Below are 20,046 nucleotides of genomic sequence, written 5' to 3'. Positions count from 1 at the left end.
ATTCTTTTCAAAATTCTACCCGATATTTAACCAACAAAGAAAACACCTAAAACCACTATCAGGAAATATCTATAATTTTTCAATCAAACAAGTTCACCAATATGATAAAGAACAAAACAAAGAAAAATTTTATATGTCAGAATTTGAATTCAAACCTATTCACAAATTTTTCAAAATCACAATATCATCCATAAAATATTTGAAAAATTCGAATTCAGATATCATTTCCTTACATGTCTATAACAACACACCTTACCAAGTAACATTACCTTTAGGACTTTTAGGATATTGTGAAACCAACGCTACAATATCACCAATACACGAAAAAGCCTATCGCGTAAATAATATACTCCAATTACTAGATATTTGCCAATCTACAATTCTTAATGAAGAATTATCTATAAATAATATAATAAGTAACGAAAACAGAAATACGGATTATTTCACAAAAACTCCATATTTCAAACCTACATTCAACATAAGTAACTACACAGAGGACCAACAAAAATTTTTAACAATGTTTAATTTCCAACACTCACAAATAACACAAGACGAATTCGAAAAATTAGCCAAACAGCTAATTAAATATTCATCAGTCTATGCAACATCAAAATTCGATGTTGGAAAAATCAGTTCATCACTACATCTCCCGTTAAAACCAAACGCAGTTTTCAAAAAACAGAGAGCAAGTAAAGTACCAATTCACTTACATGATAAAGTAAACAGATTACTCGATATTTTAGAACAATACAACATTATATCACCAGTTAATAAAGAAGAACATCCAAAAGGCAACACATTTATCAACCCCGTTATCATTCTAGCTAAAGGAGAATCATTAAAAATCGTTCTCGACGCTAGATACCTCAATTCACTCATAGATGAATCAAAATGTAATTGGCCCATTGAACCAATACAAAATATTTTAACAAAAATAAACGGCAAATACTTCACAACCGCCGATATGAATAGTGCATACAATCAAATGCCACTAGATGAACAATCACGACGTTTAACACAATTTGTTATCGGAAACCAACAATATGAATTCAACCGCTTATTCTATGGAATATCCATAGGACCAGCAGCATTTTCAGCTTTTATGAGCAAAATTTTTAGACCACTAATACTCAAGAAAAACGCAATCACCTATTTAGACGATGTTTTTATGCAATCACAAACAAAAGACGAAATGTTCAATGTTTTAGAAAAATATCACCAAATACTTCAGAACGAAAATCTGAAGGCCGCCCCCGATAAATCACACTTCTTTTTGACAAGAGTTAAATTCTTAGGACATAATATAGAAAGAAAAACAATCACTCCATTGAAATCACGCATTGACGCTATTCAAAAACTTCAACCACCAACAAATAAAAAGAAAATCCAAGAATTTCTTGGAATGTTAAACTTTTTAAGTAAACATGTTTATAAAATGCAATTATATCTACGACCATTTTATAACATCCTTAGACAACAAAATAATTTTGAATGGAACACAGAACATCAAACACGATTTGAAGAAGTAAAGAAACTTTTAACTGAACAAATTTCAAACACAATTCCAGATTCAAATCAACCATTTTATGCAATGTGCGATGCTTCGAACTTCGGCATCGGTGCAGCACTATTACAATCACATAATGGTACAAATAAAATGAACCTCATATCAGCAAATTCTCGATTATTCACTCAAGCAGAGCTACGACTCTCAACTCTAATGAGAGAATGTACAGCCATAATATATACACTGACAGAATATGAATTTCTGATACTTGGATCAAAACATCCAACAGTTCTATTCACAGACCATAAACCAATCATCTTTCTCTTTACACAAAAATCTAACCCAAACCACCGAGTTTACAGATTTCAACTAATTCTAATGAAATTTCCAAACTTACATATAGTTTGGACTGCAGGAAAAAATCTTGCATTACCAGACACCTTAAGTCGAAATACACCACCTGAATTACTTACACGAAAAACAACAGTTGAAATACCCAAAAACATAAAATTCTACCTTGCAGAAAACGAAACATCACCCCGATTGGAATGCAAATATGCAGTAAAAACTGATATTGAACAATCACAAATAAATAGTTTACAACATTTCCCACTTTATTTAGATTGTCAAAATAATCATTATGAAGTTGATTTACTTGGAACATCAACTTTCAAACCAATCCCATATTCTCAATGGATAAAAAATAACACCCAACAAAAACGAACAAAACAACACCCGCCTAAAAAAGACCATTTTCCACTAATTGAAAAAGAAGATTTAACTGATAAAATAAATTTATCAGGACCACAAACAAATGATTCAAAATACACAATAAATCAAGTTTTTGACCTTCACGACCCACTTGATACAATACCCTTATCTAAATTAGAAATCGAAAACATTTTTCTCCCCCCAACAGAAATAATTACAATTTCAACACTGAAACAATATCAAAACCTTGACCCAGTAATTCGACAACTGAAATCATGGCACAAATATAAAACTAAACCTATCAAAGCAGATTCAACCATTCTAGGAAACAAAACACTCCTCCGATACTTTCGCAAATTTAACAACACAACAATTAACGAAAATACAGACCTTTTAGAATATAACCTGAATGAATCTACAGTTCCATGTCTCCCTTTAAGTATGATTCTTATAGCTTTTAATATTTCACATACACAAAATATTAAAGGACACTCTGGATCAGAAAAAACATATTCAAATTTTATACAAAACTTTTATTTCCCAAATGCACCAATTTGGATAAAAGTACTATGCAATGACTGTATAGTATGTCAACTAAATAAACCTTACCCAAATCAAAAACAAATAGCACAAAAACAAGATTTTAAAGGACAAAGTTTGTACTTTAATCATCGTATCTCATTTGATACTAAAGGACCAATTTCACCCTCATCAGAAGGAAACTCCTACATTATGGTAATTGTTGACGCATTTACACATTATGTAGCACTTAACCCAGTACCACATTGTAACGCTTATTACGCTTACACAACACTCTATGAACACTGGATAGCAAAATTCGGACTACCAGAAATTTTAGTTACAGACAACGGTACAGAATTCATAAATAATGAAATTATCACACTATGTCATTTATATAACATTAAACACAAACCACGTACATCTCATGCACCTTGGACAAACGGCTTAGTCGAAGGTATGAACCGTTCATTACAAGAATATCTTAGATGTATCATCAACGGAAATGATACAAAATATACCGAATGGTCAGCAGATGTAAAATTATTTCCCTTAGCATATAATTCACAAATAACGACAACTTTAGGAATGTCACCATACGAAATGGTTTTTAACCAAAAGCCACGCAAACCAATAATGTTTACAGCAAATTCTCATAAAAACGCACAAGGTTATTGTCAACCAAATAAAGACTCAATTTGTTATAACCTACCTTTACATACACACGATGAAGATCATTTTCATCACCCACAAATTCTTAAACTAGCCTCCGGTACACACACCGAATGGATTCTAAATAGAGATAAAAAACACAATGAAATTTATCAAAAAATAACAAAAAAGTTATTACAAAGACAAAACATTAATGAACAAATCAATTCACGTTTTACACCAGCCTCCGATTTAAAAATTGGAACATTTGTTTTAATACCAAATTTTAATACACAAAAAGGAATTTCTAAAAAATTACAACCCCTTCGAAAAGGACCATACCAAATAATTGCAAAACCCACTGATGTCACATATAAAATTACCGACTCAAACAAAAAAGAAATCGTTCAACATCGAAACAACCTATTACCTTATTACCCAAAAGAATACGCACTCCGCGAATTAACTCAATTATATTCTTTCACAGGATTAAAAATCATTCAAAATGAACCACATCTGAAAAACACAGAACCAAATGATAACCCCACCGAAAATCAAAACACAAAACCAATCGCCACCAAAAACAATACACAAAATCATAAAGAATCTCCAAAACAAAGAAAAAATAGAAAAATGACCGAACAAATAATACCCCAAGAACAAATCGACAAATCAGAAAATAGAAAAACAACAAGACTCCGAAATCAACCACGTAAAAACTATAAAATATTCATCCCCCAATCTAAAATTTTAAAGAAAGTAGAATTTCAAAAGTAATTTTAACATTATACTTCACAATCTTGAAACCTCCGAAACATTTTTCATTTACATTTTTCAAAATAACATGCTGACAAGTACGTAATAATTCTAGTCCAAAATAAACCAATAGGATTCATCCAATCCGTCACTTTCTCTAACTCAAACTAAGACCAATTAGACGAATCATATAGAACTCCAGGCACATCTATAACTATAACTTTACGACCTCCAGGTCAAAAATAAGCAAACCACTCCAACTTGACAACTAAAATAAATATCACCATAATACCGTACCCCTCCCTTATCTAATAACCCAAAGATCAACAATATTTCCCCAACTCAGACCACGAATACCCCCAAAGCAAATTTGTTAACTTAGCCTAAAGTAACAAAATGAACATTTTAATTAGCCTAAAGTATAAAAATCTCACCATACCCCGGATCATTTGACAAACAAAAATAAAGAAAAAGACGACCTCCCAGTCACCATGAAAATTGCCCCCAACAATTTTTTACAAAACTCAACCCACTTGTCAAAAAACTAATAAATAATCCGACCACACTAGAAAATCGCCTCAAACAGCAAAAAATATTCGACCAAGAGATCATTTCTTAAATGCTCTTCTCTCAATCAGTTACTCAAATACTCATAAATCTTAAACATTTTTTTACAATATTTGAAACCTTTATAATATTTCTTTTTGATATACTTGAATCTTTTCTAATAATCCTAATCATTTTTTGTAACATTTTTTTAATTTTCTACACTATTCTCGAACTATTTTTCCAACTTTCCAAAACCCTTGATTATATCCACAGGTACGATTTATACAACTTGTCTAAATGATACGAACAATTTTCAGTAGAACCGATATTTTTTTATTGTTTGTAATTTTCATAACATTTTTATCATCCCTCATTTTGACAATATGTAAATGTATAAAGAAAGCAATCCTCACATTTGCCCTAGCAACAGTCCTTCTAATTCTTTTTTTGGAAGAATATTATAATAAACACAAAATTTCTCACTAAAGTAATAATTCAAAAAACCATCAAAAATTGCTACCCAACAGTCACAGAATCAGTCTTCACCGACATCATCCCAAGATAACCAAACACCACCTTCAACTACTCAAAATCCTCAAACATCTACACGAATTTCTTTTCAAGACAATCCATACACTTTTGAAGAACGACATGCTCGTTTATCAGAACCACTAGAACCAGTTCAACGACAAGCACCTTTAAGCGAACCAACATATAACCTATACCCAACATTACCACAAGAACTAAATAGAATAAGAAATTCTAGTCAAAACCAAAATACAGTCGAAATAAATAGACAAATTATACATCCTCGACGAAACAGAAATCTTCAAACTCCCCGAGTTCACTTTGATATACCTCAATCCCCATCACAAAACACTCCAGAAAACCCCATTGGTATATTACCAGAAACCCCTACGCTTCTTTCACAACGTAGCACCTCAAGCCTACCATCAGATTACTTAGGTTCAACACCAACATCTGAGCAAATACGTGAAAATCCTTTCAACCCCACAAACCAAACATCACGATTTCCATATTGGACTACACATTCATTTACACAAGGTGAACCAAATTTAGTCAATGACCCCATAGATATTTCTACGGATACAACAACATCCTCATCACTACCAGAAACATTATCACTACCATCAACACCATCAATAAGCCAGTTTTCACCACCACCCTTTAACTTAAATTTTCCAAATAATCTCGACGCCAGATATCGAGAACAATCATCAATAAATATTCCTTTAAGACTAGATTGGAATACATTTACAGCACCTCCACCACTATTTGGACAACATCAAGAAAGTAACCGCCTTCATAACTGGGCACTTAATAGATTACAATATCGCCAAGATATTCACAACGATATCCGTGATCACAATATTCAAATACTCCAACAAAACAGTTTACAATTAAAGTTTGAAATCACAGTTAAGTTAAATAATATTACCCAACATCCCTACCCATTAAATCCACCTGACATAACAGCTCAATCACTACCACCACCGTTTATAACTACTGAAGTAATATACAAATACGACAGATATACCAAAAACACAATTGGCTACATTACATTTTATAATCCATACTCAGGATTATCATACACATGTATATTCTAAAATTATTAATTTTTCTCCAACTCCTTTTTCTAATAATCTCAAATCAAAACATAAACCCTTCTCCTCGTACAGGACCACAAGATTTATTAGTAACACATTACGATTGTGAAGAAAATGAACAAAAAACACTACATAAATATGCAATAAATCAAGTATCACAATGTGAAACCGAACCACAAGCTATAGAAACCACAGATGTAATAGCAACACTCTATTCAAAAGCCCGAGCAACAACAGTTACAGGTTATAAATTCACAGCAACATTTTCCGAAAAGAAAGTACATTGTTCACAAGTCTCGAACGGAAACAAAAACCGACTTGACCATGAATCATTCTATCAAAGTAATATAGAACGTCTTTTACATCTCAATCCCGACGATTGTAAAAATGAATTACTTAGACTAAACATCACACAAAATAAAAACTCCCAAAGAAAGTTAGTTAATTTTCAAGTTTTTCCAGACTCTGTACATCAATCACAACTTGAAAGACACCAAGGACATATAAAACTAGACGAAAAATACCCGTATAACGGCGCACACGGACGATTAACCTATGACCTACACGATAAACATTGGATACCACACATTGGTATAAATGACCCATCAAACTGCAAAGCAGACACAAAAAATAAAGGATACCAAGAAATAATGTTTTTTGATTGGAAAATACAACTCGAAAAAATACAACTAACACGAGATTTATCAGATAATACAATGATCTATCAAGGAATCCGATTACCTTGTAAAAATGATCAAGGTTATTGCGACCCTACAACGAGAACACAAGCAACAATTGTTTGGTTCCCCGAAGATACATGTACAACATTTCAAGTAGCAAAAATACACGCTCGAATGATAAAATTTCACGAAAAATATTTTATACAATCAATTCCATATGAACAAGTCCATCCATCACGAAAACTAAGTTCTAATTTTAGAAACATAGACAATATAGAAAATAAATTGACACGTTTTCAAATATATCAAGAAACAGAACTTGCATGTAAATACAGAAACCCACTTCACAAAACACAATACTCCGAAATATTAGTTGAATACGAAAAAGGATTCGACATGACCACTGGAAAAGTAAAAATCGACCCATATGCCACAGGTCATCCTCTAAACGAAGGAACATCCTATATACCAGTTAATTTTGAAAAAAGCAACGGACAACCTGGTGGACATCTAAAACCCCATGACACTAGAAGCACACGCTTACAAGAATTATCACTAATGAATACTACATATTTCGGTAATATCCACTATGATATTCATTTAGATATGAAACTAGATTATACAATTAGCCGAATTTTTCAAGAAATGTCACTCTCCGAATTAGAAACACTACACCACCTATGCGAATTAGAACGAACACAAATATTACAATCACTTGCACTAGCAGTATTAAAAATACCCTATGCAGGATACTTATTATCTGGAAATAGATCAAATTTTTTAGACTATGAAGGAAACATCTTATGGTTTTATACTTGTACTAAAAAAGTATCACCACTATACGTTTTTGAAGATAAACGATGTTATAAAAGAATCCCTATCTTTTATAAGAATAAAGTACATTTCGTGGATACACTTTCACGAAGAACCTATTTCTGGGATACCGCAGTCCCATGTGGATCAGAAAACAGCCACAATGTAGTACAACTAAACCCTGATGAAAATAAATATTATCTTATCACTCCATATCCCACATTAATGCAATCGCTCAAAAAATTTTCACCAGAAAGCATTCGCGCTATTGCTCGAAACCCAAATATAGACTTACAATCAATAGGAATCTATTCAAAATCAGATATTCAACATCACATTAGAACACAACAATTCCAAGAATTATTAACACAAATGGACACTATACAAAGACAATCAATAGACCAAAATTTACGCAAACTTGCAGAAACCGCAGGATTTGCCGATATCTACACGCAAGACTATAGCGGATATTTTAAAGACATTAAAGATTATATATATCTAAACGGTGAAAAATACCGTCCCCAAGATATATCACCAATTAACATTTTTAGCTTTGTTACACTCAAAAATGAGATCCTCGATTTTCTAGGATGGCCCTACTACATCTTAGAAAAATTGACTATTTTATACGCAATGTTTAACTTTATTGGATTTCTTTTCTCACTTTTAAAAGGAATCTACAACACATGTGCTATACACACACAAGTAAACAGACAAGCAAGCGTAGCACGCATACTCTTTGCAGGATTTTTTGGAATCTTTTCTACATCTATAAACAAAATTCTTTTAGACGCACAAATAAAAGAATATAACACAAAAATAGCAACACGACAAAATACATACGACGAAGAACATAACAATGTAGACATAACGCCAACGGCACCACAATTACAACCCCTACCAAATAACCATCCACTATCCCTAGTCCCACGAAATTTTCGAAATTTAGCCATCACACATAATCCAAATTTTCGACTCACCACATCACAAAGTCCCATTCAACATATAATGACACACCAGTCACAAGATGATAATACTTATGAACAAATTATTGAACAACCCCATACCACCGCTTTTCAGTCTCAAAATAATCATTTTTTTAGCCCACGATGAGCCGCCAACTTGGATCACTACACCGATCAAATTCCCACCCAACCAATCTTACCTCCCCAATCCCAATAATACCACTTTTTGCTTTTCCGCCACCCGATTTTTCACCTAGTAATGTAACATCAGGCATGAATTCCGACACTAATTCACACATCTCAGTTTTATACTCCATCTCACAACTCAATAACCCGAATATTGAAACCCCCGATGAATTTGCCGACTCAGAACCATCCCCATCCAATAATTTTCATAACTCTTCTAATTTTTCTCAACCCCCTTTTCAACCCATATTATCCAATAACCCTGACCCAATCACCCCCACACCCTCTTATGCTTCCCAAGTTACCCCAACCTACTCCTCATACCATTCTGACCAATCATCTCATTCTCCAGACACCCCCCGAATCTCCCCAGAGCTAGATAATTTTATTACCCTTCAACAACAACCCTACCATCTTAATACCCCAACCATAAACCAAATCTCCTCCACAATAAATTCATCCAACCCCCCTACCCCTACACCCTCTTCAAATTATACTGAATCATTAGCACCATCATCCACATCAACTGAATCTTCACTCAACACTAATAGAGCTTACCGCACTTTTAAAAGAAAGTTCCCCAACCATCCTTTCCCAGCAAAACCAGGAGCAGCCCGTGAATACATCAACCACCCCAAGCATACTAACACAAAAGAATTTTTAGCCATCACCTTACCCTCATTCCCACAATACACCTTAAACACCCCCCACGACACTAACGAAACACGCAACTTTGTAGATGAATACGTTTTAATGCCCACTCTCTCGGACCTCATATTATCATTTTACTAACCCTCTTTGCTTACCTTTATCTAACACTCACATCGATATAGAGCGAAATACGGACATGCTATATCGACTCACTACACCACTAACCGCTAGACAATTTACTTACGTTGGATATAAAAAATCACTAAAAACACACACTGCACCTAGAGCTAACGAATATACACTCGAATACTATGATCACAACATCATCAGAGCTAACCAGGATCAATTCTTAGACGACGATCGCTTCGCTAATCCACAAATTACCGAGAAATTTTTCATCAAGACACCATATACATTCACACTAAACATCTTCGACCGAAAGTTTGATCACATTATTTCAGAAGCACTAACAGACACACAAGCATACGAAAGTTTTAAAGAACGCTTCCAAATATTTTCACTAACCTTTCATTTCCTTGCACCACACGAAAGATATTTACACTGCTCACACGATATTATGTTGCGCACTAAACAAACCCACACATATAGTTATTATCGCTTCATCCAAAATCACTTTGACCTACACACACCCTCTAGACAACCACACCACCGTTTTCAATTCATTAATTCCAAATACACTTCACCATTTTTCCTAAATTTCACATATTGTATTAAAGATACTAACCTTCATGGTATTCTTCGTAATTATGACCCCATAACCCAAATGTACATCTTCTGTCCCATCACCAAGACCTTCAACGCCGAAGAATCCCGACCCTTCCTTATCCCGCACGAGTTTGTACAACCTATAGAAATCCCAATTTTAGAATTCATCCACAACACTAAAAAATTTAATCACAAATTATATAACTTAATCCAAAACACACCTTATGAGTTTGCAGTTGGCACTGAAGAACTAACCACTATTAAGGCACTTCAATTGCTTTGGCCACTGCTTCAGACTAAAAATATCATCCGCATCTTAGCTAAACTACTAACAACTTCAGAACTAATTCACGACATCTTCCCCCACGGTTTTTTCCCCGACGACTAACAGGTAAGTATGAATTAAATGAATATAACTAACTAATTAAAATATTAAAAAACTCACCATACTTTATCCATGTTTTCTTTAGATTTTTAGCCTTCATCCGACGATCACCTACAAAAACCACAAAAAACAAATAAAGATCGCAAATTTCATCAAACAGACTTCAACAATTCTATTAATCTCTTACACTTATAAATTTATAAATTTAATACCAATGCAGTAAATTCATTTCTAAAATTTTCCCCACAAGCAGTAAATTTAATTATGATGAAAATTTGTAACTTAAAATTCCCCCATAACTAGCAGTAAATTTCCAAATTCTATGCAGTAAATTAATAAAATGCAATTGCAGTACTAACCTTTTGATATTTTCATTCATTCGCACAGAAATTCTATCCACACTCGCACAGCTCGCCCACGAAGAATTGTTTAAAATAATGAATTTCAGTTTCAAGTTTTCACACTCAACAACTCTAACATATAATAACATGTTTCAAACTTTCCTTTAACCCGGTTGGAAAGGAATCATATACTAAACAAAACTAACCAACGCAGCTTACTAAATACCACAAATCATAGAATAACAGCATGACTAAGAAAAGGAAACCAACGGTACCCAAACCGGATTAACCCAGTTTAAAACTGGATAATTTATTCTTTTGAAGACTATTATAAAGTCTAAGAAAGAAATAGTAAAACACAAAAAAGTCGAAAGACAAACCCATACCACAAACAATTTGATTTTTGAAAAAAGGACACAACCAACAAAACATAAGAAAAACCACAACAAACCCAACATAAAACGTTGTCACATAACAGGACCCCTCACAAAAACCGCATGAAATCATACTCCCACTCCTGGCCTAACCCACCAGGAAGGACGTCCTGAGCATGCTCTATAGCCGGCCTAACCCACCGTGCTACATCCACGCTTTGTGACCACACCTCTATTTTTAATAAGAGCTACTCAAGTGTGAGTAACTCTTCAAAATAACCAAACTAAAACAAAAAGCTTTTGTGAAAACAACTAACTAAAATCATAATTAAAAAATATTAAACTAATAAATGTTTTATAAAATGTAAATTACATTATGCAATACATAGATCAGAATACAACACCAAGGACGAACATCTAAAGACAAAACGACCCCACTACACTCGAGAGAGAATGACCAACCACAATCGATATGCCACTCACAATCACAACTCAAAGGATTTAGAGTACGACTTGACTTCGCAGAAAAGGACTTCATTGAACTAGACCAATGACCACCTCGATGTTCAAGTATAAGTACAGATCCGAGTAACCAGGCATCCCCTCCACGCACAATCTCCACGCCATTCCCAAGCTAGATCAGACACAAAAGAAGTTCTCCCCGAAGAACAGAAAAACCTGACATAGCCAACCATTCTGAAATCAGAATTGATTTTGTTGCAGAGACTCAGTCGTTGTCACAAGAAGAACACAACGTCTTATGTCCCTAACTCCAGCTTCCTGAAACTTCTTTAACAAAGAAGAAGCGGAAGAAAATTATGATGTTCACCAAATACCAACGTCCATCATCCATCCTTGAATTACAGAAGAACTGTTCTAAAAAACTCTGTAAAACCCGGATGGGTGGAACCTGATCTAAACTATATTTTATGATTGGATAAATTAAATGTTTTACCAATGTAAAGTATTTAATATTAACCAATCACGATCCATCTAACTAACAACCCACTTATTTGTAAGTGCTGAAGTTACTTGTAATTTCAGCACCAGAGAGATTTGAATTTAACTTAGAAATTAGTTGGACTCTCCCGAGCACTTCAGCAACCGCAATAAACCAGTATACCCTAGATCTATTGAGCCTAGCAGAGACTAGTTAAACAACCTGAGACTAGATAGTATAAGAGTAAGATTAGGATCGGTATTAGACTAAGAAGTTGCACGAATCTATCCGGCCGAAAATAAGATAGCGTGACGAGCAGACGGTGTACCCTATCCGAAATTACTCTATGAGTTAACCACATCGGTCCTAACTCACCTGATTCATGCGTTTTTGCAAACTTCGAATCGTTACTCATTTTCAAGGTTTCTTGTCAAGGGTTCTCTTTCAGCTGTCGACGGTTAGCTAGATGGTTTGTCCTCTGTCTGTGGAGAATCAGGTTTCCTTGATTCTAACGATTTGAAAAAAAAATCAAATTTCATGTTCTCTTTAGCTATCGTCGCATCTTTAAAAATGTCTCTCCAATCTTCCCTTGCCTTTGGATGATCAATTGTACAGGTTTGCCAATATAGGGGAATTCCTTTGTAAAAGTTTTAAGTGCGCCAAAATAAAGAAGAACATTGTTTTAGCTAATCTAAACTTAAAGTAAACAAGACTGCTCGTATCAGGGCGAAGCCCTGAATGTTCCGACTGCCTTTTAAGTTTTATGGAGCAGTAATAACATTAAAAAATTCAATGAAATAAAACAAAATGAAATTTTTTTTTCTAAAATTTGAAAATTTTCATGAAAATCATCCCCCCACACGCCATATAAAGTACAAAAGGATAGATTTTGCGCCGGGTAACAAACCAATTATGGCAAATAAGCTTCTTTTAACCAATTTGGAAGGATTTCTAAGACGGATTAACTCTGCGCTTACGCGTTAATAGCGCGAAATATATCGCGCGTTAATTGTCCCAAATTGGCCAAAATGGCAATCTTTAAACCCCCGTAACTTTACGAAAAATAATCACAGGTGAAATATCTTTTCAAATTTGAGCTCAGGGCAACAATACTTTTCGAATGATATAAAAAAATGTCGTCAAAAATGGCTAGTTAAAAAGTCGAAATTTGTCTGAAGAAAAAAAAAACCCACCCCGAGCACAAATATTCCGTTACTTTCGTATCGAAAGTCGGAACAACAAGACTGCTCGTATCAGGGCGAAACCCTGAAAGTTCCGACTACCTTTTAAGGTCTATGGAGCATTACTAAGAGGAAAAATTTCAATGCAAAAAAAAAAATTTGTTTTTTGAAAAATTTGAGATTTTATGTAAAAACATCCCCCACACGTCATATTAAGTACAAAGTGATAGATTTTGCGCTATTAACAAATCAATTATGGCATATAAGCTTCCTTGAACCAATTTGGAACGATTTCTAAGATGGATTAACTCTCCGCTTACGCGTTAATAACGCGAAATATATCGCGCGTTAATTGTCCCAAATTGGCCAAAATGGCAATCTTTAAACCCATATAACTTTACGAAAAATGATCACAGGTAAAATATCTTTTAAAATTCAAGCTCAGAAAAACAATAGCTTTCGAATGATATAAAAAAATTCCGTCAAAAACGGCTAGTTAAAAAGTCGAAATTTGTCTGAAGAAAAAAAAAACCCACCCCGAGCACAAATATTCCGTTACTTTCGTATCGAAAGTCGGAACAATAAAATTAAAAAACCTGACTCAATAAAAAATGCGTTGTATAAAACCAAACACCAGGGCACTGACTCCTTTACTCCAAAGCAGTTAGAAAAAATTTGAATTATTATTTTTACCGGCTTTTTTGTTGATTTGTACCGCCCAAACCAAGTAAGATTAATTTTCTGAGCTGGATTATTGTGCCTCATAGCTTAAACATTTTAGAATGAAACTCAAAAAAATCCTGAAATTGAGCTCGTAGGTAAAATTGACGTTCCAGAAACAATACTTGCAAAATAGTTTATATTTGTTCTATTATAACTTGCTGTTGTGATAAGCAAATGACCCAAAAAATTTCAAAAGCCAAAATATGTTTGCAAAAACTTTTGCAAAAATGAAATTTACAACTAAAGAAAGTTATGCTTTTAAAGCTAGAAACTGAAAACTGATTCTCAAGAACTTCTTTTTGAAGCAACCGAAGATGAAACAAACCTGTTCTACTACCTGAAATTGATCTTGTTGAGATGACAAGAATTATTCTGGGTGTTCTGTGTTAAATGGCATAAAAGCAGTGCAAGAAAAACGATTTTGTACCGTAAACTACTTTTTTCGAACCCAAGCCTAAGTAATTAGTTATAACGGATGATATAGAGTTTTTAAAACAATTTTATTGAATTGTAACTACAGTTTTAAGGCTTCTGAATTATATTTAGCCAACTAAAATTTTTTGATGTCTTATAATCAATTGAATATGACTATACTTAATTGATAAATCGTGCAAATGCGCTGGTAGTATTCTATGTTGCCATATTGTTGTCATAGCAGAAATTTTTCCTTATGATGGATTAAAGTTTTGCAGTTAGTGACGAAGTCTTCTAATGTGAGATCTCGTGTAACCTTCTGTTTCATCTGAACATAAGTTCTACATCAACAAAATTTTTTAATGGTCCTCATATTTTTGTCGAAAGATTCCCGGGGTAAATTATAATGATTCAGCCAAAAACAATCATAGTTAAACAATGTGCTCAAAAAGTGGTAAAAAACGTGCTTGATCAAAAAAAATGAGGCAAGAAACTTATAATGATTGAATTGTTTCAAAAGGTGCTGAAATAGTTTTCCAAGTTGTTAAAGCGGCCAACGTGCATATAAAGGAGAAATAAAAATCAACTTAGATGCAAATTGAACTTAAATCAGTAAATAGAAAAGGCTGTCCTGTCCGGTTGCTAATGCAGTTTTTTTAACGTTTTTATTTAGAATTTAGAAATGTTTTTCACGTTTTACGAGTTTTCACGCTTTTTTTTCGAAGCAATATTTTTTTGTGCCAGATGTGATAAAAATGATCTGACAAAAACTTGAAAATTAGATATATTCAAAAATCACAGTAAAGTAAGATTGAGCAACAATTTTTTTTGAAAAAATTACACTAAAAAAGCAAATTTTTAAAGTTTTCCTCATATTTTAAAGAATAAAGCTAAAGTTTCGGCCTATTTTCATATAAAAAGCTACTCGTTCCCTAAACTGGCTCAAAATTAGATTGAAAACATCAATTTTCCCGACACTGGGACAATTTTTCAATGTCATTCGAAACAGGACTGAAAGGGTTTTCATAAGATAAATCAGTTTATCCATTTTGGTGATTCTTCGTGGTAAATGGTTTTCGTTGAAAAATTAGAATAAACCTGCTCCTCACCTTAATCGCTAAAAAAGAACAAAATCAAAAATTTTAAACGAGTTCCTCTTAACAAGGAAGTTTTTTTTCAAATTAAATGCATATAGTTTTAATCCCAACTGAACGGTCCTTAGCATATAGCATTCGAGCCACTCCAATGAATATTCGTGGTACCTGATTTTCCGTGGAAAAATTTTAGTCATACCTGAATACAAAAATCTTCCTCATCTTCACTGGTCGGAACAAAAATGATACTTGGTGAAAATTGATTATGTTCGATTGAAATGATTATCATTTCCATACAAAAAAGAAATAGGGATAAAAAACTTAATATTTTTTATTGTATTTTACTTTTATCGCATGGATGTTCTATATGTTCTAACTCAAAAAACACATGAAAAATAAGAACAAGCTTTGTATAAGAACAAGCTTTAAAGCTAGGTTGTGCTTAATTTTAAAACTTTTGACGCCTGTTTTAGAACTTTTTCAGAGTTCCATAGAATTTTGTTAGCTAAAAGGGAAAAAACTTACGCGCAACTGACTTATGTTTCAAAATTGGTTTAAGCTTTTAGATATTCCTGCAGAATGAAAAATTATCTATTGAGCCAGTTTTCTCTAGTCATTTAGTGTTATGAAAAAAAGTGATCATCGTGAAATATTCGTGAAACTAAAAGAACTAGATTTTTTTCTGAAATGCTAAAACTATAAGTGTTGAAGAAATGTTTCTTCGTTTTACTAGTTTTCTTGCTTTTCACCAGAAAAACTTGTTTTTTTCTCCCAAATAAATTTGACAGAAAATGTGATCAAACTGTTTGAGTAAAAACTAACTGACAATTTAATTTCTTTTTTGCAGATAATTTATGCGATTTGATTTTGATTACTGACTTATAAAGTTGTAGTGAAAAAAAACCATTCTCGTTTATCTCGCAGCAAAAATTTTTCAATTTTTCTCCATGAGTGTTTTATATTGAGACACAAAAAGCTGCAGAAAAAACGTATGAAAAAAAAAGAAATTGATTGTAGCTTCTGTCAGGAACTGGAGCTCTTCTCAAGCCAAAGGGAAAAACTTAACTTTTTTCCCAAATTGCGTTTGGCATTTCTACGGCATTTCAACCGCATTCTCCAAAAGGTTGCCAGTTTAGAAAATTTTGCAGATTATCAATACTATAAGAGCTTATTATAATTTTAATCAAGGTATAAGCTAAAACAAAACCGATCCAGATTCCGAATTATCGGACAAGGGAATACGCACTCACCACACAACGAACGACCACCGTCTTCTGCTGCTATGGCTAAGAACTACAAGAATAAGAATTGTAGAGGTGTAACGAACTTCTTTTTTGATGTGTTACTCTATATGACATTTGTAGCCCTACACCTGTAACTCTACCCAAAATTACGCCATCAAGCAAACCAAAATATCCGAAATAAATTAGAAATTGCGTTAGTTGACCAGCATCGATTTTGATTAATTTTCATGCAAATGCTATCCTTTTTTTTCAGCCTCAGGCATAGGTCGGCGGAATCTCTGTCTTCTCATACTTCTAGCTTGTCTTCCCAGTTCTTCCCAACTGTATTTCGGAAGGATCAATCAGCGGAAGAAATAGCGCTGGATATGTGGATGAACGGACAGTCATCGCTGAATATTACTCTTCTTCGTAAGTCAATTCCTTGCTTTCTTACGAATAAAATAAGATGGCTCGGCTCGTATTGCTAGGGTTTCAGATTCGACTGTCTTATATGATGACAGATTTAGTTTTTAGTAAAAACATGGTTCAACGAGAAAACCATATAATTTGATGCGCAGTAGTTATCCCCAATCGGCCAAAATGGCGCCTGCTGCCTGGATTGGCCAGAAGCAAGAGAGTTATGGTGAAGGTTTCTTTTGATGTTCACATTTGTATTGAGTGATATTTTGCCTGATAGCAATATCAGAAGAAATATATAGTTAAAATCAAAATAGTTTATTGAGGATAAAAATCTAATGCTTCATAGTAGTAATAATTGCCAAAAGAAACCAAACGCGAAAATTTTTTAGTATAAAAAGTGAGAAACAAAAAGTCTGAGTTTTTGTAGTTCATGAAATTGCTATTCAAATATGAAAACTGCTAGTCATACAACCTCATATATGAATAACAAAATCTTTGTTCAATTATCAGAAAAATCTCAATAATATGAAATGTATGGGAAAGTTCTATGAGGATTGCGTGACTATCTTTTTTGTCAACCCGTGAGCCATGGAAACTTTTTTGCACCAAATAGTGGGGTCAATAATAATTGTGGATTCTACTATTTGCAGAAAATCTACGAAAGGCTATTCTAACCCGCGCTGACACTCATGGATGACAATTGATTAGATTAGGTTTTCATGGTCTGCCTCCTTAAAACTTGAAAACAATCAATTATCATCCGTTAAAAAGGATTACATTTTTTTGTGAAATCTATAAAATCCAACTTTATCGATTGTAATTGATTATAATGGATTATGATTTTAAATAAATGTTTATAATTTTCAAACAAAATGTAGCGTTTTACAAACTGACACTTGCTTTTGCCTTAACACGTTTTATTAGAAAACCTGTAATTTGACTCACTTTGGCTGAGACATTTCAGCTGCTTTTGTGTTCAACTTCTTTCCCTCACACGTCTTCTATACGTTGTTAGTTTCTAAATTTGTGTTGAACCTTTGATACCCCCTTCCTCATCCAATTTACTTCCCTCCTTGTCACCATTTTATATTTAGCTTCCTTTTAGAACAACCTTCTGGGAGGGTGATAAATTGGTTTTTGGAACTAGCGGGAGGTGTCGAATTATAGGGAAATGGCGGGGTTGAAAACAAGGATGAACATGTTTGTTCGGGTTTTAGTTTTGCAGAAACACTTCATTTTTGCAAAATAAATCAATGTTCAAGAATTTTATGATCAAAAACAATCGATAGTTTTGAAAAAAAAACGGATTATAACCAATTTTAAACCATTAACACATTATAATGGATTTTTGAATCACAAAAATAATCAATTATAACCCACTTAAAATCCATTTTCATGGTTTGATGAGTCATAAAAACCAGATATTTGGGTTTAATTTGTGGCCAATTCAATCCCTTATTTTACTCATTTCCAACATTCCAGAGTTAGTTTGTTGAGTTAAGCGCATATTTTTGCATCTCGAACTTTCACGTGGTACATTTATTGTAGCTGAAATTAGTCAAGTTTTTGTAGACCTGAAGCTAGAGCTCAAGTGAGTGCTCATCCTTTCACACTACCCTTGCCATGGCAACGCGGGTTAATTACACGATCTGACGCTCTCAAAAAGAACGACTTACCATTATAGTAAACGCATCTATGTTTCGCAAAAGTCTTGACTTGAGAGAAGTTTATAATTGAGATTGAGGAAAAGACCTATTAAGCATATCCTTAACAAAATTGATGTAATTGCTCTTTTGCAATTGATGATGAAAGCTCAAAAACAGACCATTAGGCCCAAAATGTGGAAAAAAGTTTTAAGCATGGATACAAATCGGCAAAAAACATTTAGCTGTGCAGAAGCTGACTATTGTTGAGCGAGAAGCAAGAGCATTATTGTAAAGGTTGCTATTAAGGTTGATATTCATATTTGTACTGACTGATTTTTTGCCTGATAACAATGGTCATTTGTAGTTGTTATCAGAATAATTACTTATAAAAAAATCTAAATAATTCATTTTGGTTAAATATCTAATGCTTCAGTGTAGGAATGAAAAACAAAAAAAAACAAAAAAAATTATGGAATAAAAAATAAGAAACAAAAGGTCTGAGATTTAGTACTTCATGAAATTGTTCGTCATTTAATTTCATTCACTGAAAACTGCCAGCCATACAAACTCCATTTATGAAAAATGAAATTTGAGTTAGGCTATCTATTAATTTTTAATTAAATGAAAAGTTTTGTAAGCTGTATGTAAATTTTCTGGCTAGCTTTTTTGTCAAATGGTGGGCCATAAAACTGATTGCGTTTTGCGAATACTGGATAAATAATATTTAAGGATTCTACTATTTTCAGCTCATCTATGAAAAAGAAATGGATTACAGTTTTTATTGAAAAATCTACAAAATTCAACTCAATCGATTATAATTCATATTAATGGAATAAGATTTTTTAAGAAATTTTAGTTAGTGATTTTCAAACAAAATGCAGTGATTTCACAAAGTTACTCTTGCTTTGATTTTAACACACGTTTTGTTAGAAAAATTGCAAGGAGACTTACTTTGGCTGAGAA

The 20,046-nt window shown here is 33.3% G+C and overlaps 1 protein-coding gene across 1 annotated transcript in view; it reads left to right on the top strand.

The window, feature by feature from the left end:
* The window catches only part of LOC134847818 (uncharacterized), a 95,533-nt gene that overhangs the window by 53,052 nt on the left and 22,435 nt on the right, over positions 1-20,046 (top strand). The window contains exon 14 of the mRNA XM_063865037.1: positions 17,292-17,446. Within this exon, the coding sequence (XP_063721107.1) occupies positions 17,292-17,446 (155 nt within the window). The remainder of the gene's footprint in view (positions 1-17,291; positions 17,447-20,046) is intronic.

This window comes from Symsagittifera roscoffensis, chromosome 6 (assembly GCF_963678635.1).
Source record: "Symsagittifera roscoffensis chromosome 6, txSymRosc1.1, whole genome shotgun sequence".
In the NCBI taxonomy this organism is placed as follows: Eukaryota; Metazoa; Xenacoelomorpha; order Acoela; family Convolutidae; genus Symsagittifera; species Symsagittifera roscoffensis.
Note: the sequence above shows the minus strand (reverse complement) of the source record. Positions and strands in the feature narration are given on the sequence as shown.